At 38.0% G+C, this 19226-nt stretch overlaps 1 protein-coding gene and 1 pseudogene across 1 annotated transcript; one reads left to right on the top strand and one right to left on the bottom strand.

Annotated features, from left to right (window-relative positions):
• The first annotated feature begins 876 nt into the window (after positions 1-876).
• LOC110932189 lies at positions 877-14585 on the top strand (annotated as a pseudogene).
• A 1810-nt stretch (positions 14586-16395) lies between these two features.
• Positions 16396-19019, bottom strand: LOC110929917 (MDIS1-interacting receptor like kinase 2). Its single transcript, XM_035988362.1, has one exon. The coding sequence runs from the start codon at positions 19001-19003 to the stop codon at positions 16784-16786; it is 2220 nt and encodes a 739-aa protein (XP_035844255.1). The 5' UTR covers positions 19004-19019; the 3' UTR covers positions 16396-16783.
• Positions 19020-19226: the final 207 nt, after the last annotated feature.

Here is a 19226-nt window from a genome sequence, read left to right as displayed (position 1 = left end):
GTAATTATAAAACAACTATGAATTATATGTAATAAAACTAAAATAAAAATTTTTCCTCCAAAAATCTCTACCAAACTATTTCAACCAAAAATCCCTACCAAACTAACCCACATCAATCCACATCCCATCTGTTTAAAAAAAACATCCAAAGCGCCGCGCTATGGCCAAAGCGGGGCGCTTTGGTCTTGGTCAACAGACAAGGACTGAAGCGCCCCGCTTTGGCCATAGCGCGGCGCTTTGGATGTGCAAAAAGACAAATGGCGTGTGCGAATAGACCAGGCCATACCTTTTATGCTTTTACCCAATTAAGTGCAATTTACCACCCAGTAGTTTGTCTTAAATTACAGTTTGAACCTTTATCTTTCAATGTTATGTTGACTGTTAGGGGGAGCGGGGTGCATGCGGGAAGGGAAATCGGGGAGGGGGTTGCCGAGCGGGAAGGGTGCCGCCAACAAAGCGGGGAGGGAAATCGGGGGTGTTTATCGGGGAGGGTTCACCGCAACGAAGGAGAGAGAAGATGGTGGGCCACCCTCATTTTCAACCAATCAACATTTTTTTCTTTTTTTTAATAAAAAACAATTCCCCTAAGAGGGGAGTGCCGCCATCAAATTGGGGTGCGAGGGGAGTTTAAGAGGGGAGTTGACGTGGCATAACCTGATTGGGTGTGCGTAAGAGAGGGGACTCCCCTAAGAGGGGAGTGCCCCTCTCACCCTTAGTATCAGGGGTATAATTGTCGTTTTCACAATTGAAGCTTCTAACCTACACTTGAAGACCTCCTTTTATCTTCGCATCCTCATACTCACCCTCACTTTACCAAAGCATCACCTTCTACCATACACACACAATCGCCAAAAACCAGTAACATCACCGCCGATCATGGAGTTTTCAGTTGAGGTTGAAAACGATTCGATTCATGGTATAATTTCCTTCTTGATTAAGCTTGTTTATGCAATTTCCACTTAAATGTACTTGCTTGATTCCTAATGTAGCTGGAGTGAGGGTCAAAGAGACCCAAAACCACCGTGGTTCAGGTACTGGTGGTTCTGAGATGGTTGGGTAGCAGTATGTCTGAGATGGTTGAAAAACTTTGTGTTCAACGTTGTTGTGGTGTTCCCGCCATCACCCCAGCAATGCTATCACCCCCTTCATAGGTCCGCCATCACCGAGCCATACTATTAATTTAGTAATTATGAAGCATGTGTAATTGTAGAATGGTTATTTTGATATTAACTTAACTTGACTTTTTGATATGTATAATTATGGAATTAACTAGGTTTGATGATATGTATAATTATGGAATTTTGATATGTATAATTATTGATCATGGTTTGTGTGCTGATGGTTTGATCATGGTTTGATATGTAGAATTTTGAGATGTGCATATCCATTGATCACAGTTTGATGATTGATGAAACAGTGGTTAACCGGGTAGGTTAATTCACTAGTCTCGTCAAGTAGGGTTAATCCCTTCTTTCCGAGGATCGGCAGCTGGATCGTCCGCTAACCTGTCTTCTGCACAAAGAAACACACCGTGACTCGTAACAAGGGGAATAGGGTGGGGGTGCTTCTTGTTACCACTCTCCAGTGTGAGAATCGGTATTTGCTTGAGAACAAAGTGTGTGTTTGTAGCAAGTGTGAGAGAGAGCAGGAAAAATGATACCTCAAACCTGGTCCGGGATGGGTATTTATAGCCGAAGAGTGAAGGAGGGTAATTCAGTGGCTAGACTGACAACGCGCAACTCTTTGTAAGTATGTCAGGTGCGTAGGTCATAGAGGTGATGCCACGTCCTGCTGTGGTTGTCAGTCTGTTCGCCAGCATTGCATACATGTGGGCTGGACAGGTGAGTGCTGTCAGTGCCAGTTGATGTTTTGGACACTTAAGTCAAAGTGTCAGTCCCACTTGCATCGTCAATAGGATGCGATGTTGGGCCGCATGGCTATGTGTGGTAACTGTGCCTGTTTCCGTGTCCCTTGTCGTGACGAAAATATCTATAGGGTGCGGTGTTGAGCCGCATCGCTATGTGCGGTAACCACAGTTGTTACCGCATCCCTTGTCGTGACGAAAACAACCGTTTTCATACATAATATAAGTCTTCTCATCACTAGACCGATTGGAATAGTTAATTGCGTTCGCGCGTGCCCGCACGGACGCAGATAAGTCCTTGTTGATGGAGTATTTGATAAGGGTGATGGTCACTCGCGACTGCTTCGGTGTGAGATCTGGGACCATACCCCTTCAAGTCCCCCCCAGTGCAGTGTTGTTTCCTCGTGCAAGTTACAGGTGGGAGGAATACTGGATTATTTGGCCGACTGGGTACCTTTGAAATCGGTTTGGAGAAGATTCTAGGCTCGACCCTTCGCTCCTGCTTCAAGTAAATCAACTCATGGATTGAGTATTTGTGTAAGTAGGTAGGTAGAGTTATGTGACGTCTCTTCCGGATCGGTGAACAAGTTCAGGCTGATGCTGAAACATCACCTGGTCGTTGTGGGCTGGTAGAGTGGTCTACCTTTTTCTGATGTCATCAAAGATGATCGCCACCTGTTGGTGTGCTGAACCAACCTTTGAGACGGTGACGGACGATACGTATGAACTCGCCGTTACCCGCAACTCTAGTTGTAACCTTTGCGGTTGTTGATGCAATGTTCTTGGTGCCTCGTTGGCACTTTATGTTTATCAACTAGACATGAAACGACGATCCCTATCTTTGTGGGGCGTTTGCGTTCACCAGTTTAGCTCTCAAGTAACCGTACATCCTTTGCGGTTACCTCGTTGCCTTGCATTGTCGCCTGTGTTTGGTCGAACAATGTGAGTAGTTGAGGTGAAACTATGGGCAAATAAACATGGTCATAAGCAGACCTGTTCCCACCATTGTTTATTCTATGTAGACAATGGGTGGATAAAGAAAGTCATAAGCAGACTTGTTACCACCATTGTTGAGCTTCCTTCTCTTTGAGTTCACAATGATTATTAGGAGTCTGGGTGAACTCGCCCAAGGCATTCGTTCTGTAGCCACTTTCGGTTTTAAGAAAGTGTAATAAGTTTTCCTTGAAGTAGCTTTCCGCGCCTTTTCTTATCGTGCGGTAGGATGTGGTGCGGTGTTGTGGTCCACCATCTTTGTGATGTCAAGTCGTGGCTTTTCCGTAGCCACCATTTCTATAGTTACAGATCGGCAACAGCACCTCATGAGTGTCTGCGGTTTGTAACAGAAGACTCGCTTTAAAAGAGTGTTGCACTTGATGTGGCTCTTGAAGGTTAAGGAGTGTTGGTTGCGTATGTGCGGTCGGTCCCCATAACCATCCTCCCCTTGGTGAGAAATTGTTTATATCCCCTCTGTGGTTGTGAACCGGAGACAAGGGATTTGAAGCTTGAAGAGGCTCTGAGGAGCAATGCTTTGCATGTTCCTGAGGTGCGGTTTTCGCAGTCCAAAGAACATCGCTGGTTCTGAGTATCTGACACACCTACACGGGGCGCATGTGTGCGTGAGATCTCCGCATATTCCACGTGTGGAACTAAAGCTAGAAAGAGCTTTGTTATCCCCCTTTAATGAGTATGTATTATACTTTTTTTCAGGGGGTGTGTAAAGCGACATGCGGTATGGGTTGCGGTATGAGATACCAGATAAACCGCATGCCGCGTAGATGAATTTGTCTTCATTTTGTCGTTTATTGTAGACGTTGTAGACCGCACGTGCGAGTTGATGGAAGTTGGTGAGATTTAGCTGGCATGTGCTGATATGAAAGGACGTTTGCACTGCTCGAGGCAATAAATGCACTGTAGCAAGAAGTGCAAAGGTCGTCTGTTGTCAGGCGCGTGGGCGGCCACGCGGGCATGGTAACCTTTAGAGAATCGTCGTCTGACACGTGGCGGTCTGCGATAGGTGCAGAAACTGCACGTCTGTTCGGTTACCGTGATGGAATTAATTGCGATGGGTATAAAAGGGGAAACCCTAACCCTTACTTGTTCGAGTTTTCAAAATTTTTCAGGCCAGATTTTCAGTTTTTCTTTGTCTTCTCTGATCAAAACTTTGACTTTTCCGGTGAAAAGATAAAATATCCAACTAGAACTCTATAAGCATAGTAAAGCTAGCTTTTGATTAAAATAAGGTGGCTGGTAATTAGTAATTTTGTTTCAGTAAATATATCATGTTAGTTAGTTGATGATAATCTGTTTTGTTATCCTTTTAGAGAAAGCGAGGGTTCATTCCAGTATGGCAATTACTACAGAGAAGTTGATGATCTGCAGGCAGTGATTCAATATTTTGAACATCAAAAACGCTCCGTGGCTGCAATTATTAGGCGCAGTATGTCACGGCCCTCGGCCCCGGTTTGACCCGGTTCAAGAGCCGCGGGACAGGAATCCCGTGGTATTTAATTTAGGCGACAGCGGAAGTCTTTTAACACAGGATCTTTTAATACTAAAAATGCCCGTTTAATATATTATATAAAGTTTTAGGGATAAAATCCCATAATTTACAATAAGATGACTTCACAAGGAAATCTTTATTTCTCAAAACATGTTTCTTTATTTATTTACATTGAGCCACTTCTCTGAGCTTGTAGTGCTTCACGGCACTTTCCTTGGATCACAACAGATCACCTGAAACATGTTTGGAAGAGGTTTTGTCAGCGCGGAAATATTGAGTGAATCATTCATTTTACTGAAAACATTACGTTTGTTATAATTTACAGTATTAAGAGCGATTACAATGTTTCTAATATCAAACCATCCACCCACAGTACTTGTCACTTGACCATCCATTGGCTAGCCCATTTGTCCAATGGTGTCTGTGACTGTGGTCAGATCACCCCTTGGCCACCCGTTTGTCCAAGTGTGACGGGAAACAAGTAATGTATACAAAACCCCACATACTGGCTGTAATTTGGTGAATTACAAAGACTTAATCCCTGTAATTATAACTTTAAAAATAACTTGGAGTTTTGTAAAACAGTTGATAAAAAGAGAATGACTCACATTGCAGATTTAACGAGCAAAGTATAAGCCTACTGATTTGCCTTGATTAACCTAATTTAACAATAATGCACATACAAACGGGTTAGTAACTAATACAGCAGTTACGACAATTCACGAGATTAAACCCTCACAATGATTTACAAGTGCAATACTTAATAATTCAACGGATTCACGACGAATAACAGAGCATAGTCCGAATTCGAACAGCACTCAAATATTCAAGTCGAAATCACGACGAATAATCAAAGTACAAGCTCAATTTGAGCAGCACTTGGACAATCGTTGGATAGTTATAATCGATCGGACGTTGAATCGTAATAGCGATCGAGTTATTACCCTGATTGCGGCAGCACTTCGTGAATTGTGTGTGGTGTGGACTGTTATTGCTATAACTCGACGTACACAGAGAATTTGGACGTCGTTTCAATCACAGAAAGCAAGTGCCAATGTCTGCTATTTATACTGATTTTTGGACACGCTTACGGACCGTAAGCCATATCCCTTACGGTCCGTAAGGGAAGCAGTCTAATTATATAGGCTAGCTGGGTTCGGGACTAGGCTTGCTGAATTGACACTTTTCTCAAACGAAACTTAGACAGCAAATATTATAGATAATCGTCAACTAGGGTTTACCCCCCCTTGAGTTTTAGGGGCTCTGATCCTGATTCCGATTGTTCTGAAAATTTTAGGGTTAATGTAGAATCACTTGGGTGTCTCAATTAGGGTTTCCTTAATAGATAATTATCATTCTAAGTATTACTTTTAGTGAGAGTTGTTACATCCTCCCCACCTTAAGAAAAATCTCGTCCTCGAGATTTATTGGAATAAATGAGGATATTTGCGCTTCATTTCTGATTCTAGCTCCCAAGTGTATTCTGGTCCTCTCTTTGAATTCCATTTGACTTTGACCAGCACTAGTCGTTTGTGCTTGAGAAACTTGACTTTTCTATCTTCGATTTGTAGTGGTTTTTCTATGAATTTTAGTTTTTCGTTTACCTCTACATCTTGAAGAGGTACTACCAGGGATTCGTCTGATAAACATTTCTTGAGATTGGATACATGAAATACATCATGTACTCCAGCTAATTCTTCTGGTAGTTGTAAGCGATAAGCAGCTGGTCCTATTCGTTGTATCATTGGGAATGGTCCGACATACCTTGGACTTAGTTTTCCTTTCTTACCAAATCGTACTACTCCTTTCCAAGGGGAAACTTTCAATAGTACTTTGTCTCCGACTTGAAATTCTAATGGTTTGCGACGATTGTTTGCATAGCTCTTCTGACGATCTCGAGCCGTTTTCAGTCTTTCCTTGATCTGAATTATCTTGTCAGTTGTTTCTTGTACGATTTCTGGACCTGATAGTTGATTTTCTCCTATTTCTGCCCAACATACTTGAGTTCTGCACTTGCGTCCATACAGTGCCTCGAATGGAGCAGTTTCAATGCTTGAATGATAACTATTGTTATAGGAGAATTCAATTAAAGGTAAATGGTTATCCCAGTTACCACCAAAATCTATTACACATGCTCGGAGCATGTCTTCCAAAGTTTGTATCGTCCTTTCACTTTGTCCGTCGGTTTGTGGATGATATGCAGTACTCAAATTTAGTCGGGTTCCCATTGCTTTCTGGAAACTAGTCCAGAAATGGGAAGTGAAACGACTATCCCTATCTGATACAATGGAGAGCGAAACTCCATGTAAAGATACGACTTCGTCTACATACAACTTTGCTAACCTTTCCATGCTAAAGGTTTCTTTCATTGGTAGAAAGTGAGCTGATTTGGTTAATCGATCTACAATTACCCAAATCGCATCATTACCTTTTCTGGTTCTGGGTAACTTAGTAACAAAATCCATTGTTATGAGTTCCCATTTACATACAGGCATTTCCAATTGTTGTAGTAGTCCTGAAGGTTTCTGATGTTCGGCTTTAACTTGGGAACAGGTTAAACACTTAGATACGTATTCGGCTATATCCTTTTTCATACCTATCCACCAGAAATTCTTCCTTAAATCTTGGTACATCTTATTATTTCCTGGATGTATAGTATACCTAGATTTATGAGCTTCTTCTAAAATCTTATTTCTTAATTCTCCTTGCTTAGGTACCCAAATTCGTTTCTTGTGAAATTTCCAAATTCCATCATTTCCTTGTTCTAGTTCTTTAATGTAACCTTTCATTCCTTCAGCTTCGTCCTTGATTGCTGTTTCCTGAATTTCCTTTAATTGCTCCATTAAATCTATTTGTAGATTTAATCTAAGAGCACAGACTCGCTTTTGCTTCTCATGATACTTACGACTTAAGGCATCTGCGACTACGTTTGCTTTTCCTTCGTGATATTGAATATCACAGTCGTAATCACTTAGGATTTCCATCCATCTTCTTTGTCTCATATTTAACTCTTTTTGCCCAAATATGTACCTTAAGCTTTTATGGTCTGTATAAACAGTAAACTTACTTCCATACAGATAATGTCTCCAGATCTTAAGGGCAAGAATTATGGCTCCTAATTCTAAGTCATGAGTCGTATAATTCTCTTCGTGCTTTTTTAACTGCCTAGAGGCATACGCAATTACCTTCTTGCGTTGCATCAACACACATCCAAATCCTAACCTTGAGGCATCACAATATACTTCGAAATCTTCTATTCCTTCAGGTAAGGCTAAAATTAGAGCATTTGTCAATCTGTGCTTTAAAATCTTAAAAGCTTCTTCTTGTCTTGGTCCCCATTCAAACCTAATGGCTTTACAGGTCAACTTAGTCAAGGGTACATCTATCTTAGAAAAATCCTTAATAAATCTTCTGTAGTATCCAGCTAAGCCTAGAAAACTTCTAATTTCCATAGCTGTTTGTGGGACCTTCCATTTAGTGATTGCTTCTATTTTAGCAGGATCTACATGAATTCCTTCGTGATTTACCATATGGCCTAAGAATTGCACTTCTTGCAGCCAAAATTCACACTTCGAGAATTTGGCATAGAGTTTTTCTTTTCTTAACAAAGTTAAGAGTACATGTAGGTGCTCGCAATGTTCCTTCTGGCTTTTGGAGTAAATAAGTATATCGTCGATGAAAACGATCACAAATTTATCCAAGTATGGTTTACAGATCATATTCATCATGTCCATGAATGCTGCGGGTGCATTCGTTAATCCAAAGGGCATGACTGTAAACTCATAATGACCATACCTAGTTCTGAAAGCAGTTTTAGGTATGTCCTCCTCTTGTACCTTCAGTTGGTGATATCAGATCTTAAGTCTATTTTGGAAAAATATCTAGCTCCTTGAAGTTGATCAAAAAGATCATCAATCCTAGGTAATGGGTATCGATTCTTAATTGTAACCTTATTTAATTCTCTATAATCGATACACATTCTCATCGATCCATCCTTCTTTTTCACAAACAACACTGGTGCTCCCCAAGGGGATGAACTAGGTTGTATAAATCCTTTGCTTAGTAATTCGTCTAATTGCTTTTTCAATTCTAGCATTTCGGTGGGTGCTAATCGATAAGGTGCCTTGGCTATTGGTGTAGTACCCGGAATTAAATGAATTCTAAACTCTACCTCTCTATCGGGTGGTAACCCAGGTAATTCTTCTGGAAAAATATCTGGGTATTCTGAGACTACAGGGATGTCCTGCAGTTCCTTATTTTTAGTGTTAATGATTACAGAAATCATATACACCATTTCTTGTTTTCTCGAATAACTAGCCAATTTCATCACTGAGATGAATTTCAATGGTTTTCGAGGTCTATCTCCTGTAATTAAAATCACATCTCCTGTGGGGGTACGAATTTCTACGGAATTCTTATCACAGAGGATTCGAGCATGGTTGGCTATTAACCAATCCATTCCTAATACCACATCGAATCCGGCTAAGTTCATAGGTAACAGGTTTGCAGAAAACTTATGGCCTAATAGTTCTATTTTTCCTTCTTGCAAAACTTTATCTATGTTAACAGAATTCCCTTCTGCGGTTTCGACCGTAAAAATCTGCCTAAGGGTAGTTAATGGTAAATTAAGAGCTTGGCAGAATGAAGTATTAATAAAACTTTGGTTTGCACCAGAGTCAAATAATACTTTTGCAAACACGTCGTGAACTAGGAACGTACCGGCTATTACATCTGGGATGAGTTCAGCTTCTTGAGTGGTTAATTGAAATGCTCGGCCATTCTTCTTGGTTGTTCCGTCGGCCGTTTTAGCTTTATTGTCTGCTGGTTTGGCTAGCTTAGGACATTCAGATTGGAAATGTCCCGTTTCTCTGCAGTTATAACAGATTCTTGTTTTCCTTCTGCAGTCTTCTTCACGATGTCCTCTTGCCTTGCAAAAGTTGCAGATTATATTGCATTGTCCATAGTGTTTCTTCTTGCAATTTCTGCAGAAAGGAGGTGATGAGGATTGCCCTGTTCCTCTTTTCTTAGTATTACCCACACGAAATCCTTGGGTAATCTTCTGAGCCAATTCCTTCTTTCGATCTTCTTCTCTTGTGCGTACCAGTTCATCGGTTAAGGTATTAGCTAACTCCACAGCATCGTCAATAGTGCGTGGTCTCGCAGCCTTAACGATGTTACGGATTTCTCCGATTAATCCCCAAATATAACGGGAAATGAGTACTGGTTCTGGCGAAGCCAGGGTAGGTACCACTCTCGCATATTCGAAGAATGTCGAAGTATATCTCCGACAATCTACGCCTATCATACGATGATTTAGGAATTTGTTGGCCATTTGTTCCTTCTCGTATTCGGGACAGAATTTTCTTTCTACAAGACTCTTAAATTATTCCCAGTTCATTGCATAGGCCACCCTTCTTCCTTTTGCTTGCAATACAGTGTTCCACCACTCTAACGCCCCTTCTTTGAACAAGTTCGACGCATACATAACTTGATCTTCTTCGGCACATTTACTTATTGCAATTACTGCTTCGGTTTTCTCTAACCAACGCAGTACTGCAGTTGCTCCTTCATTACCTGCAAATTCAGCAGGTTTGCAAGCAAGAAATTCCTTGTAAGTGCAACCAGGCGTTGCAGCTTTCATTTTCTTAGGAGGTGGAGCCTGTCGTGGATTATTATTGTCATGATTGCCGCCTCCATTTACACTATGACTAAAATTATCTTCTTGGGTACGTTTACTAGGAATGATTTGTTGCGGTTCAACAGGTTTCTGAGCAGCAGCCATGATTGCAGGAATAGCATTAGCTATCCCTTGAGTGATGATATTTTCAATATCTTGTCTAGTCATGTATTGGTTTCCCTGATTTTGCTCAGATTGATTTTCTTCATTAACTGGTTCATTACTAGCATTTTCCATCTGATAATTGGTATAAGTGTAATTTATTAGTGTCAAATAATTGCTAGTTAAATATAACAAAGCAATTACACATAAACACATAAAACCTTACAACACATATCTATAACCAAAATTGTCGATTTTCTCAACTTCTACTTTGTTTGATAGATTATATAGGCGTCACTATCTTTCTTACAATGTTTTATTTCCCATTTTACAGAGTTAGATTTCACTATTACTATTATTATACAAACAGACTTTCCAACCCCACTATTCTTTGATCAATTGGCAGTTCAGTAGTGACGCTCCCTCTCGTCATACTTCCAAGAGATTTGTTCTCCTATTTCCCGGATCCTATTCCCTGTACCTATCAGTTCTTCACCAAACTGATGAAGTTCGGCCAGGTTTTCATAGCTCATTGGCGGGTTGGGGATAGGTTCTGGATCAAATTGAGGAAGTAAAGTATAGGGACTATTGATCATATTTTGGAATTGCCAGTCATTTGTCCACCACTCTTCCATTTGGCCTAAAGGTCGTGTGTGGATTAGTGGGTACGGAATAGCTGGTTCTAAGTTTATTGGGAATTGGGCTGTGGCAGGGTAAGAGTAGAGATTATTGTTGATAGGTTCTATGATATCACAATTTGCCAGTAGACGGTCTATTTCGTCTTGGAATGTGATCTCCTCAGGTTGTTTAGAGCTCTCTCCGATCTCTATTCCCTTTTTCTTAATATCTTCCCTTATTTCTATTTCTGCTTGTTTGGAACTTTCTCCAGTTTCTATTTCTTTTCCTTTGCTCACAGGATTTTCTATTTTAGGAAGTCTCATAGTGGCTGGCTTCCTCCTGCGTACTTTTCTCCATCCTACATATCTTCTTCTCTTTTTAGGTTTGGCTTTTTCCAGCGGTGGAGCGTGGAATTCCAGGGGTTCCTCTATGTCAGCAATATAACCAGTAAAGTCGTGGGAGACTTCAATTGGTACTGGGTAGAGGTTGAGATTCTGAAATGCTTCCGATATCTCATTCATGCTGGATAGCATATATGCAAAATGCACAGAAATGTTAAGTTAAAACTTTGGAACAAAGTTTAACAAATAAACATTGAAGTTTTATTGCATACTAATTTATACAAAGACAACATGAAAGAGAACACACTAGGATTGATTTATTTATTTACGGAGTAGCAGTTTTCTACTAGTTCAGGTTTATTGGTAATTTAAAGGTTTGCGTTTTCTGCTACGGTAGCTAACATATAAAGATTTGCCCATTTTTCATCTAATTCGTCCTCCCAAGGTGGACTAGTAACAAATTCCTGGATTTCTGGATTAAACCTCACTTTCTTGGCTTGGGGTTTCTTTATTTTCTCTTGTCCTTTCCTAAGAATTGAATTTCTTTTCTCTGGGGTAAGAGGATTTTCATAATTTGCTTTACGAACAAAAATTCCTTCTTTTAGATCTGCTGGGGGTTTGGAGGAAGAGGTTCCTTTTTCTGTGGGTGTAGTGTCTAATTTATGGTAGATAGCAGAAAGCTTTTGTTTACCCATACTATAGCTAACAAATAACCAGTTAATAAAACACATAATCACAGAATGGCAATTAATAAAATTAAGTATTTTGTTAAATACTTTACTTTAAATTAGTAATAGGCTTAAATCAGTGGCTCGATCAGTGGTTCTGATACCACCTTTTCCTGTCACGACCCTCGGCCCCGGTTTGACCCGGTTCAAGAGCCGCGGGACAGGAATCCCGTGGTATTTAATTTAGGCGACAGCCGAAGTCTTTTAACACAGGATCTTTTAATACTAAAAATGCCCGTTTAATATATTATATAAAGTTTTAGGGATAAAATCCCATAATTTACAATAAGATGATTTCACAAGGAAATCTTTATTTCTCAAAACATGTTTCTTTGTTTATTTACTTTGAGCCACTTCTCTGAGCTTGTAGTGCTTCACGGCACTTTCTTTGGATCACAACAGATCACCTGAAACATGTTTGGAAGAGGTTTTGTCAGCGCGGAAATACTGAGTGAATCATTCATTTTACTGAAAACATTACGTTTGTTATAATTTACAGTATTAAGAGCGATTACAATGTTTCTAATATCAAACCATCCACCCACAGTATTTGTCACTCGACCATCCATTGGCTAGCCCATTTGTCCAATGGTGTCTGTGACTGTGGTCAGATCACCCCTTGGCCACCCGTTTGTCCAAGTGTGATGGGAAACAAGTAATGTATACAAAACCCCACATACCGGCTGTAATTTGGTGAATTACAAAGACTTAATCCCTGTAATTATAACTTTAAAAATATTTTGGAGTTTTGTAAAACAGTTGATAAAAAGAGAATGACTCACATTGCAGATTTAACGAGCAAAGTATAAGCCTACTGATTTGCCTTGATTAACCTAATTTAACAATAATGCACATACAAACGGGTTAGTAACTACAGCAGTTACGACAATTCACGAGATTAAACCCTCACAATGATTTACAAGTGCAATACTTAATAATTCAACGGATTCACGACGAATAACAGAGCATAGCCCGAATTCGAACATCACTCAAATATTCAAGTCGAAATCACGACGAATAATCAAAGTACAAGCTCAATTTGAGCAGCACTTGGACAATCGTTGGATAGTTATAATCGATCGGACGTTGAATCGTAATAGCGATCGAGTTATTACCCTGATTGCGGCAGCACTTCGTGAATTGTGTGTGGTGTGGACTGTTATTGCTATAACTCGACGTACACAGAGAATTTGGACGTCGTTTCAATCACAGAAAGCAAGTGCCAATGTCTGCTATTTATACTGATTTTTGGACACGCTTACGGACCGTAAGCCATATCCCTTACGATCCGTATGGGAAGCAGTCTAATTATATAGGCTAGCTGGGTTCGGGACTAGGCTTGCTGAATTGACACTTTTCTCAAACGAAACTTAGACAGCAAATATTATAGATAATCGTCAACTAGGGTTTACCCCCCCTTGAGTTTTAGGGGCTCTGATCCTGATTCCGATTGTTCTGAAAATTTTAGGGTTAATGCAGAATCACTTGGGTGTCTCAATTAGGGTTTCCTTAATAGATAATTATCATTCTAAGTATTACTTTTAGTGAGAGTTGTTACACACTAAAGGTCTAGTATTATAACTTTGCACTTCCTAATTGCTGATTAACATTTGAGTTTGTAGCATCTGCTATAAAGTTTGATATCTCCTATGTTTATTAGAACTTTTCTGAATTTGTTTCGACTTGGATTGGGAAAATGCTAGGTTTTGGTTAATAATATTTCTCTTTTTTTAGAGATCAGATTAAACTTTTGATAATACATATTTAAATTACTGATATGTTGATTAGAGGGGCTTTTGCAGACGGGAATGTGGTGCTTTTGTTTTGTATGCTTCGAGGTTTAATGATGTTCACAACGTGGTTAACATTTCTGGGTGGTTTGATCTGAAAAGAGGCATTGAGGGCTGATTGGGTAAAGATTACTTGCATAGGATTAAAAGATATGGATTCATTGATGTTGCCAATAGAAAGGGTAAGCTTCATGGTCCATTTTTTAAAATTTTCTGTGGATAAGTAATTAATGCGTTATTATGTTTTACTAAAACCATAGAATTATTATAGTAATCTACTGATCCAGAAATTTTAATGAAACCACTGGAGGCTGTATGCATTAAATTTCGGGACGAATTGACATCTCTAATCTTGTGCATATCGTGGATCTCACCTAAAGTTGTAAACATTTTTAGGGAACACAGAGTATCGAGTGACAACTGAAGAAAGTTTGATGGACCGTTTAACTACCAATCCAAATGTCGAATATGATGGTTAAAAGTTAATCACTTGAAAAGAATTTGTTTTTCTTTAAGCCAAAGTTTTGATAACTAAACTAAATTACTATAGACGAAAAATATGTTTAGTTTTCAAGATTTGATAAACTTTCTGATTATGTGATTGTTTTGGTTTCAAATACTCGGTTTGGATAATTATTTTTGAACTAGCTGCAACAAAACTTTCCAAATATATGAAATTACCAATGTGACATTTCTTTAAACCCACCCAATTTGACATGAATGATTGATGTGGTTGCAGGGTGTTAAGCATCCATGGTTCTGCAGACAAGATTGTACCAATGAAAGATGCCAAGGAGTTTGCAAAGCATATATTAGACCACAAATTGTGTATCATCAATGGAGCCGACCATGAATACAGCTGCCATCAGAATGAGCTAGCTTCAATTGTGCATGGTTTTGTCAAAAACAGTTCTAGTCATGACAGTGCTCCAACAGCAAACAAGTCTGTACGTTCATGCTTATGACTTTTTATTTTTATCCTATACTTGATGTATAAATGAAATGTTTTACCTCCAAACCTTATAATCAGTTTAACACTCTGTATTTATCTCTACCTATATAGTTAGTTTGGCAATTATGGTTATAGATATTATGATATTACAATAATAATCTAGTTTTCTAATAAAATTATTTAGGAGGTTTTAAACATTAGATTCACTTATGGAAATTTTGAACTTTTTAATCTACGTACCATTTTTGTTTTTAACTAAAATTTTAATCTCTCATTTAACACATTAGGGATAAATATAATACCACTAAAGAAATGAGTGTTACTTGTTGGGAATTACCGAGCATACCGTGTGAAGGAACGGTTGGAGATATTAACTTGGTTAACAAGTTACTTGAACATATATTAATTAATTCGTGGATTATTATCTAAGGTTCCTATACGTGTTAGGTTAGGAAGTGTGTTTAGATAAATATCATGTAATTAATTAATAGGTTTCCTAGTTATAGTCTAACATGTCTAGGTTAGCTATATATAACAATTAAATTGGTAGGGAAAATTGTAACTTGGAGTTTTTGAGTTACATTTCTCCATAATAAAGATTCGTGAGTGTTTAATCGTGAAGAATCGTATTCCGATTACAAAATTATGTACCAAATAATCCCTTTATCAGTCTTTTGTGACATCATATATCGTTGGCAAATTTTGCGATGAAAATATTCAATTGCCAAATTAGCACAATCTGTATCATGGTCCAATCTTTCTATACTAATAAACGAAAATCTTTTTTGCCACGTGTCATTTTCTTTTCTGGTTTTTTCTCACCTTATTTTTCAACTTCTCTTTTCTATTAAATAATGATAATGATAATATTTAAAAAAATTATTTAACTAACTCTAATTTAGATAAAAATAAGAATTTGTTTTCAACTTTTAATTAATATTAACAATAATGTATATTCATTGTATCTACTTCTTTGTAGGAGTCTAGGAGATAGAATTTTTTTCAATTTATTCGTAGAATCACAATTAGGATAAGTATATAAATTTTATTTTTATTATTCAATTAAATTTAGTTAAATTATTGTTTCTCAACTTATTTTTTAATTCCTCTTCTATTAAATAATAAAAATAAATTTACTAAATCTAATTTAGATAAAACTAAAGATTTATTTTTTCAATTTTGAATTAATATTAATAATAATATATATTCTTTGTATTTACATCTTCTCCATAGAAGAATGAAGAAGTTTTTTTTTAAATGTATTCGTAGAACCATAATTATGATAACTATATAAAATTTGTTTTTATTATTAAATTTAGTTAAATTATTATTTAATAGGAGAGAGAAATAGAAAATTAATAATCATAATCTTCATGCTTCTCTATTATTTATTTATATTTATTTTCTCAACTATTTCTTTTATGTTTTTCCGTTTACTAATAACCATCTAATATTTATAACCTCGTGTAATACACATGTTTCCAACATAATAATAAATAAAAAAGATATAATAAGTAAATAGTATATCAATATTTATTTTTTAAATACATATCTTGCTAACTGTATGTATTAACCGATTAAATTATATTTATTCAACTCGTGTAATATACATAGTTTTTAAAATATAACTTTTTATTACTTAATATATAAAATTATATTTATGTAAACCGTGTAATACACGGGATTATAATCTAGTATAATACTATGAAAGGCCCCGCTGTATATTTTCACACAGTGACACATGTAGGGAAGTTGACTATTGTAATTTAGCACAATTGGTATTATAGTCCAGTGACCTGAACCAGTAAAACAAATCTCAGACATCCAATACCGAAACATGGTAACACCTGTAACAAAATTTCCGCATCTACCACTAGATACATATGAAATATAACTACAGGTTGTTCTTTAAGATCACCCAAATGAGGCCCTCAACATGATAACTCTCGAGTGACGTTTCTCATTGTCGGTCGACACTTTGGATCTGGGAGAATGCACGCTAGTGCTACATTGTAAGCACACATAATTTTCTTTTCAATCAACCTATTTGTTGGATAAGGGAGTCGTTTGTCCAATATATTTTCCAACTTCGCATCATGACCAGTCAAATAGTTTAGGGATGAAATGAGTTCTCCAGGATGCTTCCCTCCAATTGTCTCAAGTGCTACTACCCCAAAGCTATACACATCACATTTTTCAGTCACAATCATGTTATAAGCATGTTCTGCATGATCGTAAAAGGATCGTTAGCAAAATTTCAACTTCTAATACACATAAAAGAAAGGCAAGGTTACCTGGAGCAATGTATCCCAAAGTTCCTACAATCACGGTTTGGTTGGAAAAATCTGGGTCGAGCAATCTGGCTGCCCCAAAGTCAGCAACAAATCCTTCTAGTTCTGAGTTCAAGAGAACGTTGTTGCTTGATATGTCTCTATGAACAACAGGAGGGCTGCAATCATGATGCATGTATGCCAAAGCATGGGCCACATCTTTGATAATATTCACTCTCTTGAGCCAGTCCACTTGAACAGCTAATTCATTGTCACTCAAGGCGCAAAACAGACTCCCCCTTTCCATGTATTCATATACAAGGAAATTGCATTTGTTATGCAAACAAAACCCATAGAGTTTGACAATGTTTTTGTGTCTTAGGTTGGTTAACACTTGGACTTCATTCTTGAAACTCTTGTTGAATTGCTCAGTTTCAAACCGATGGAGTTTTTTCAAAGCAAATATTTGACCGTCAGGCAGTTTGGCTTCATAAACACTACCATAGCCACCGGTTCCAATGCAGTATTTGAGGTCAAAATCCTCTGTAGCAGTGATAAAGTCTTCATATGCAATTGTTCCATCATAATTCAATATCGAGCACACATTTCCATGTTTTTTTGTTTCTGGCTGGTTTATCTTTTTGGTAGCCCTGCGATTGCTGTAACACACACAACCAAGAAGCAAGAAGCAAAGTCCCACAATGATTGGAAGAAAAATTATTATAAAATGGACTAGCTTGTTTCTTGGCATATGTTGTTTGCAGGTTGATTGCTCATTCGAAGCATTGAATGACAAGCCAATTTCGCTATCTTGGACTAAAGAAGGATTAGGGCCGAATGCAGTGAGATTATGATTCAGAGACTGGTTTAAGAACTCCAAATATGAGAAGTCCAATTCTTCAAGTTGTTTTCCAACAAAATTATTACAACTAAGGTCCAAGTACTGTAAGTCTTTGCAAACACGAAGACTTTTAATAGCTCCAGTTATAACATTCAGGGAGACATCTAGATGGCGTAGCATACATGGAATGTGAAAAGACAAATTACCGGACAACTGGTTCGATGAAACATCAAGGTAAGAAAGTCTTGACAGATTTCCATGAACCGTACCCACAAGATTATTATGTTTAAGGTCGACTTCTTGTAATTTCATCATATTTGGTATACATAGAGGAATGTGGCCACTTATGGAATTCATGCCAACATCTAAAGTGTACAGTTGGCTTAGATTACAAATATCTGAGGGAATTGGACCATCAAAATTGTTGTCACCCAGATTCAATGAACGTAAGTTTTGCAAATGAGTAATTTGGTTTGGAATGGATGCATTGAGTTGGTTTGTGCTCAAGTCTAGGTCTGTGAGATTGACCATGGACCCATAAGTTGGTGGGATTGGACCAGAAAATTGGTTTTTACTTAGATTAAGGTATTTTAAATGGGTGAGGTTGGTGAAAGAGACAGGTAACTTACCAGTAAAACTGTTACCAGAAAGATCAAGGTGTTCTAAATGGATGAGAGTGACGAAAGAGACAGGTAAGTTACCACTAAAATTGTTACCTGAAAGATCAAGGTATTGTAAACTGATGAGATTGGTGAAAGAGACATGTAAGTTACCACTAAATTTGTTACCAGAAAGATCAATGTATTTTAAATGGGTGAGATTGGTGAAAGAGACAGGTAAGTTACCCCTAAAACTGTTACCAGAAAGATCAAAGTGTTCTAAACGGGTGAGATTGGCGAGTGAAACAGGTAAGTCACCTTTGAGTCGATTCCAATAAAGTGAAAGTTCAGTGAGATTTGAGAGCAAACCAATCTGCTCGGGGATGCTTCCTTCAACACCACAGTCATCCAAATAAAGGCGAACAAGGTTTGGAAATGAAGAGAAGTCGAGGCTTCCCAGATCACCTTCAAGGTTATCATAGTAAAAGTGTATCCCAATGACACTTCCTGCTTCATTGCAATCAATATGAGTCCAATTACAATGACGATCTGAAACATTTGCATGTGGCCACCAATTAGTTGCAAGCAAAGCTTTTTCTTCTAATGATTTGTTGAAATCGTTGGCGGTGGTTTGTGATAACATGAAAACAAATACCATAAGAAGATGAGTGAGAATCTTCATAGGAGAAATAATATTAGTGGATGAAGTAGCTGGCCGCATTGTCTATTTATCAACAAGTGGAGTTATTAAGAATCCAGATAATTGGCATCCCGCATCCAGTATATTTTTCTAAGTCAGTGGCAAAGTGCAAAGTTCAGTCAAAAGAGAAGTCGCTTTCTCTTAATTAGATTTAACATTAAGGGAGGGTCGGTATGACATGACGTTCATATCTTTGACTTAAGACTCGTTCCGGCCATTGTTTGTTTAAAGTAATATAATTTTT

This window comes from Helianthus annuus, chromosome 3, assembly GCF_002127325.2.
Source record: "Helianthus annuus cultivar XRQ/B chromosome 3, HanXRQr2.0-SUNRISE, whole genome shotgun sequence".
NCBI classification, from domain to species: domain Eukaryota; kingdom Viridiplantae; phylum Streptophyta; class Magnoliopsida; order Asterales; family Asteraceae; genus Helianthus; species Helianthus annuus.
Note: the sequence above shows the minus strand (reverse complement) of the source record. Positions and strands in the feature narration are given on the sequence as shown.

Coding starts and splice junctions, on each gene's coding strand:
- LOC110929917 (XM_035988362.1), bottom strand. CDS start 19,003: ATGCGGCCAGCTACTTCATCCACTAATATTATTTCTCCTATGAAGATT.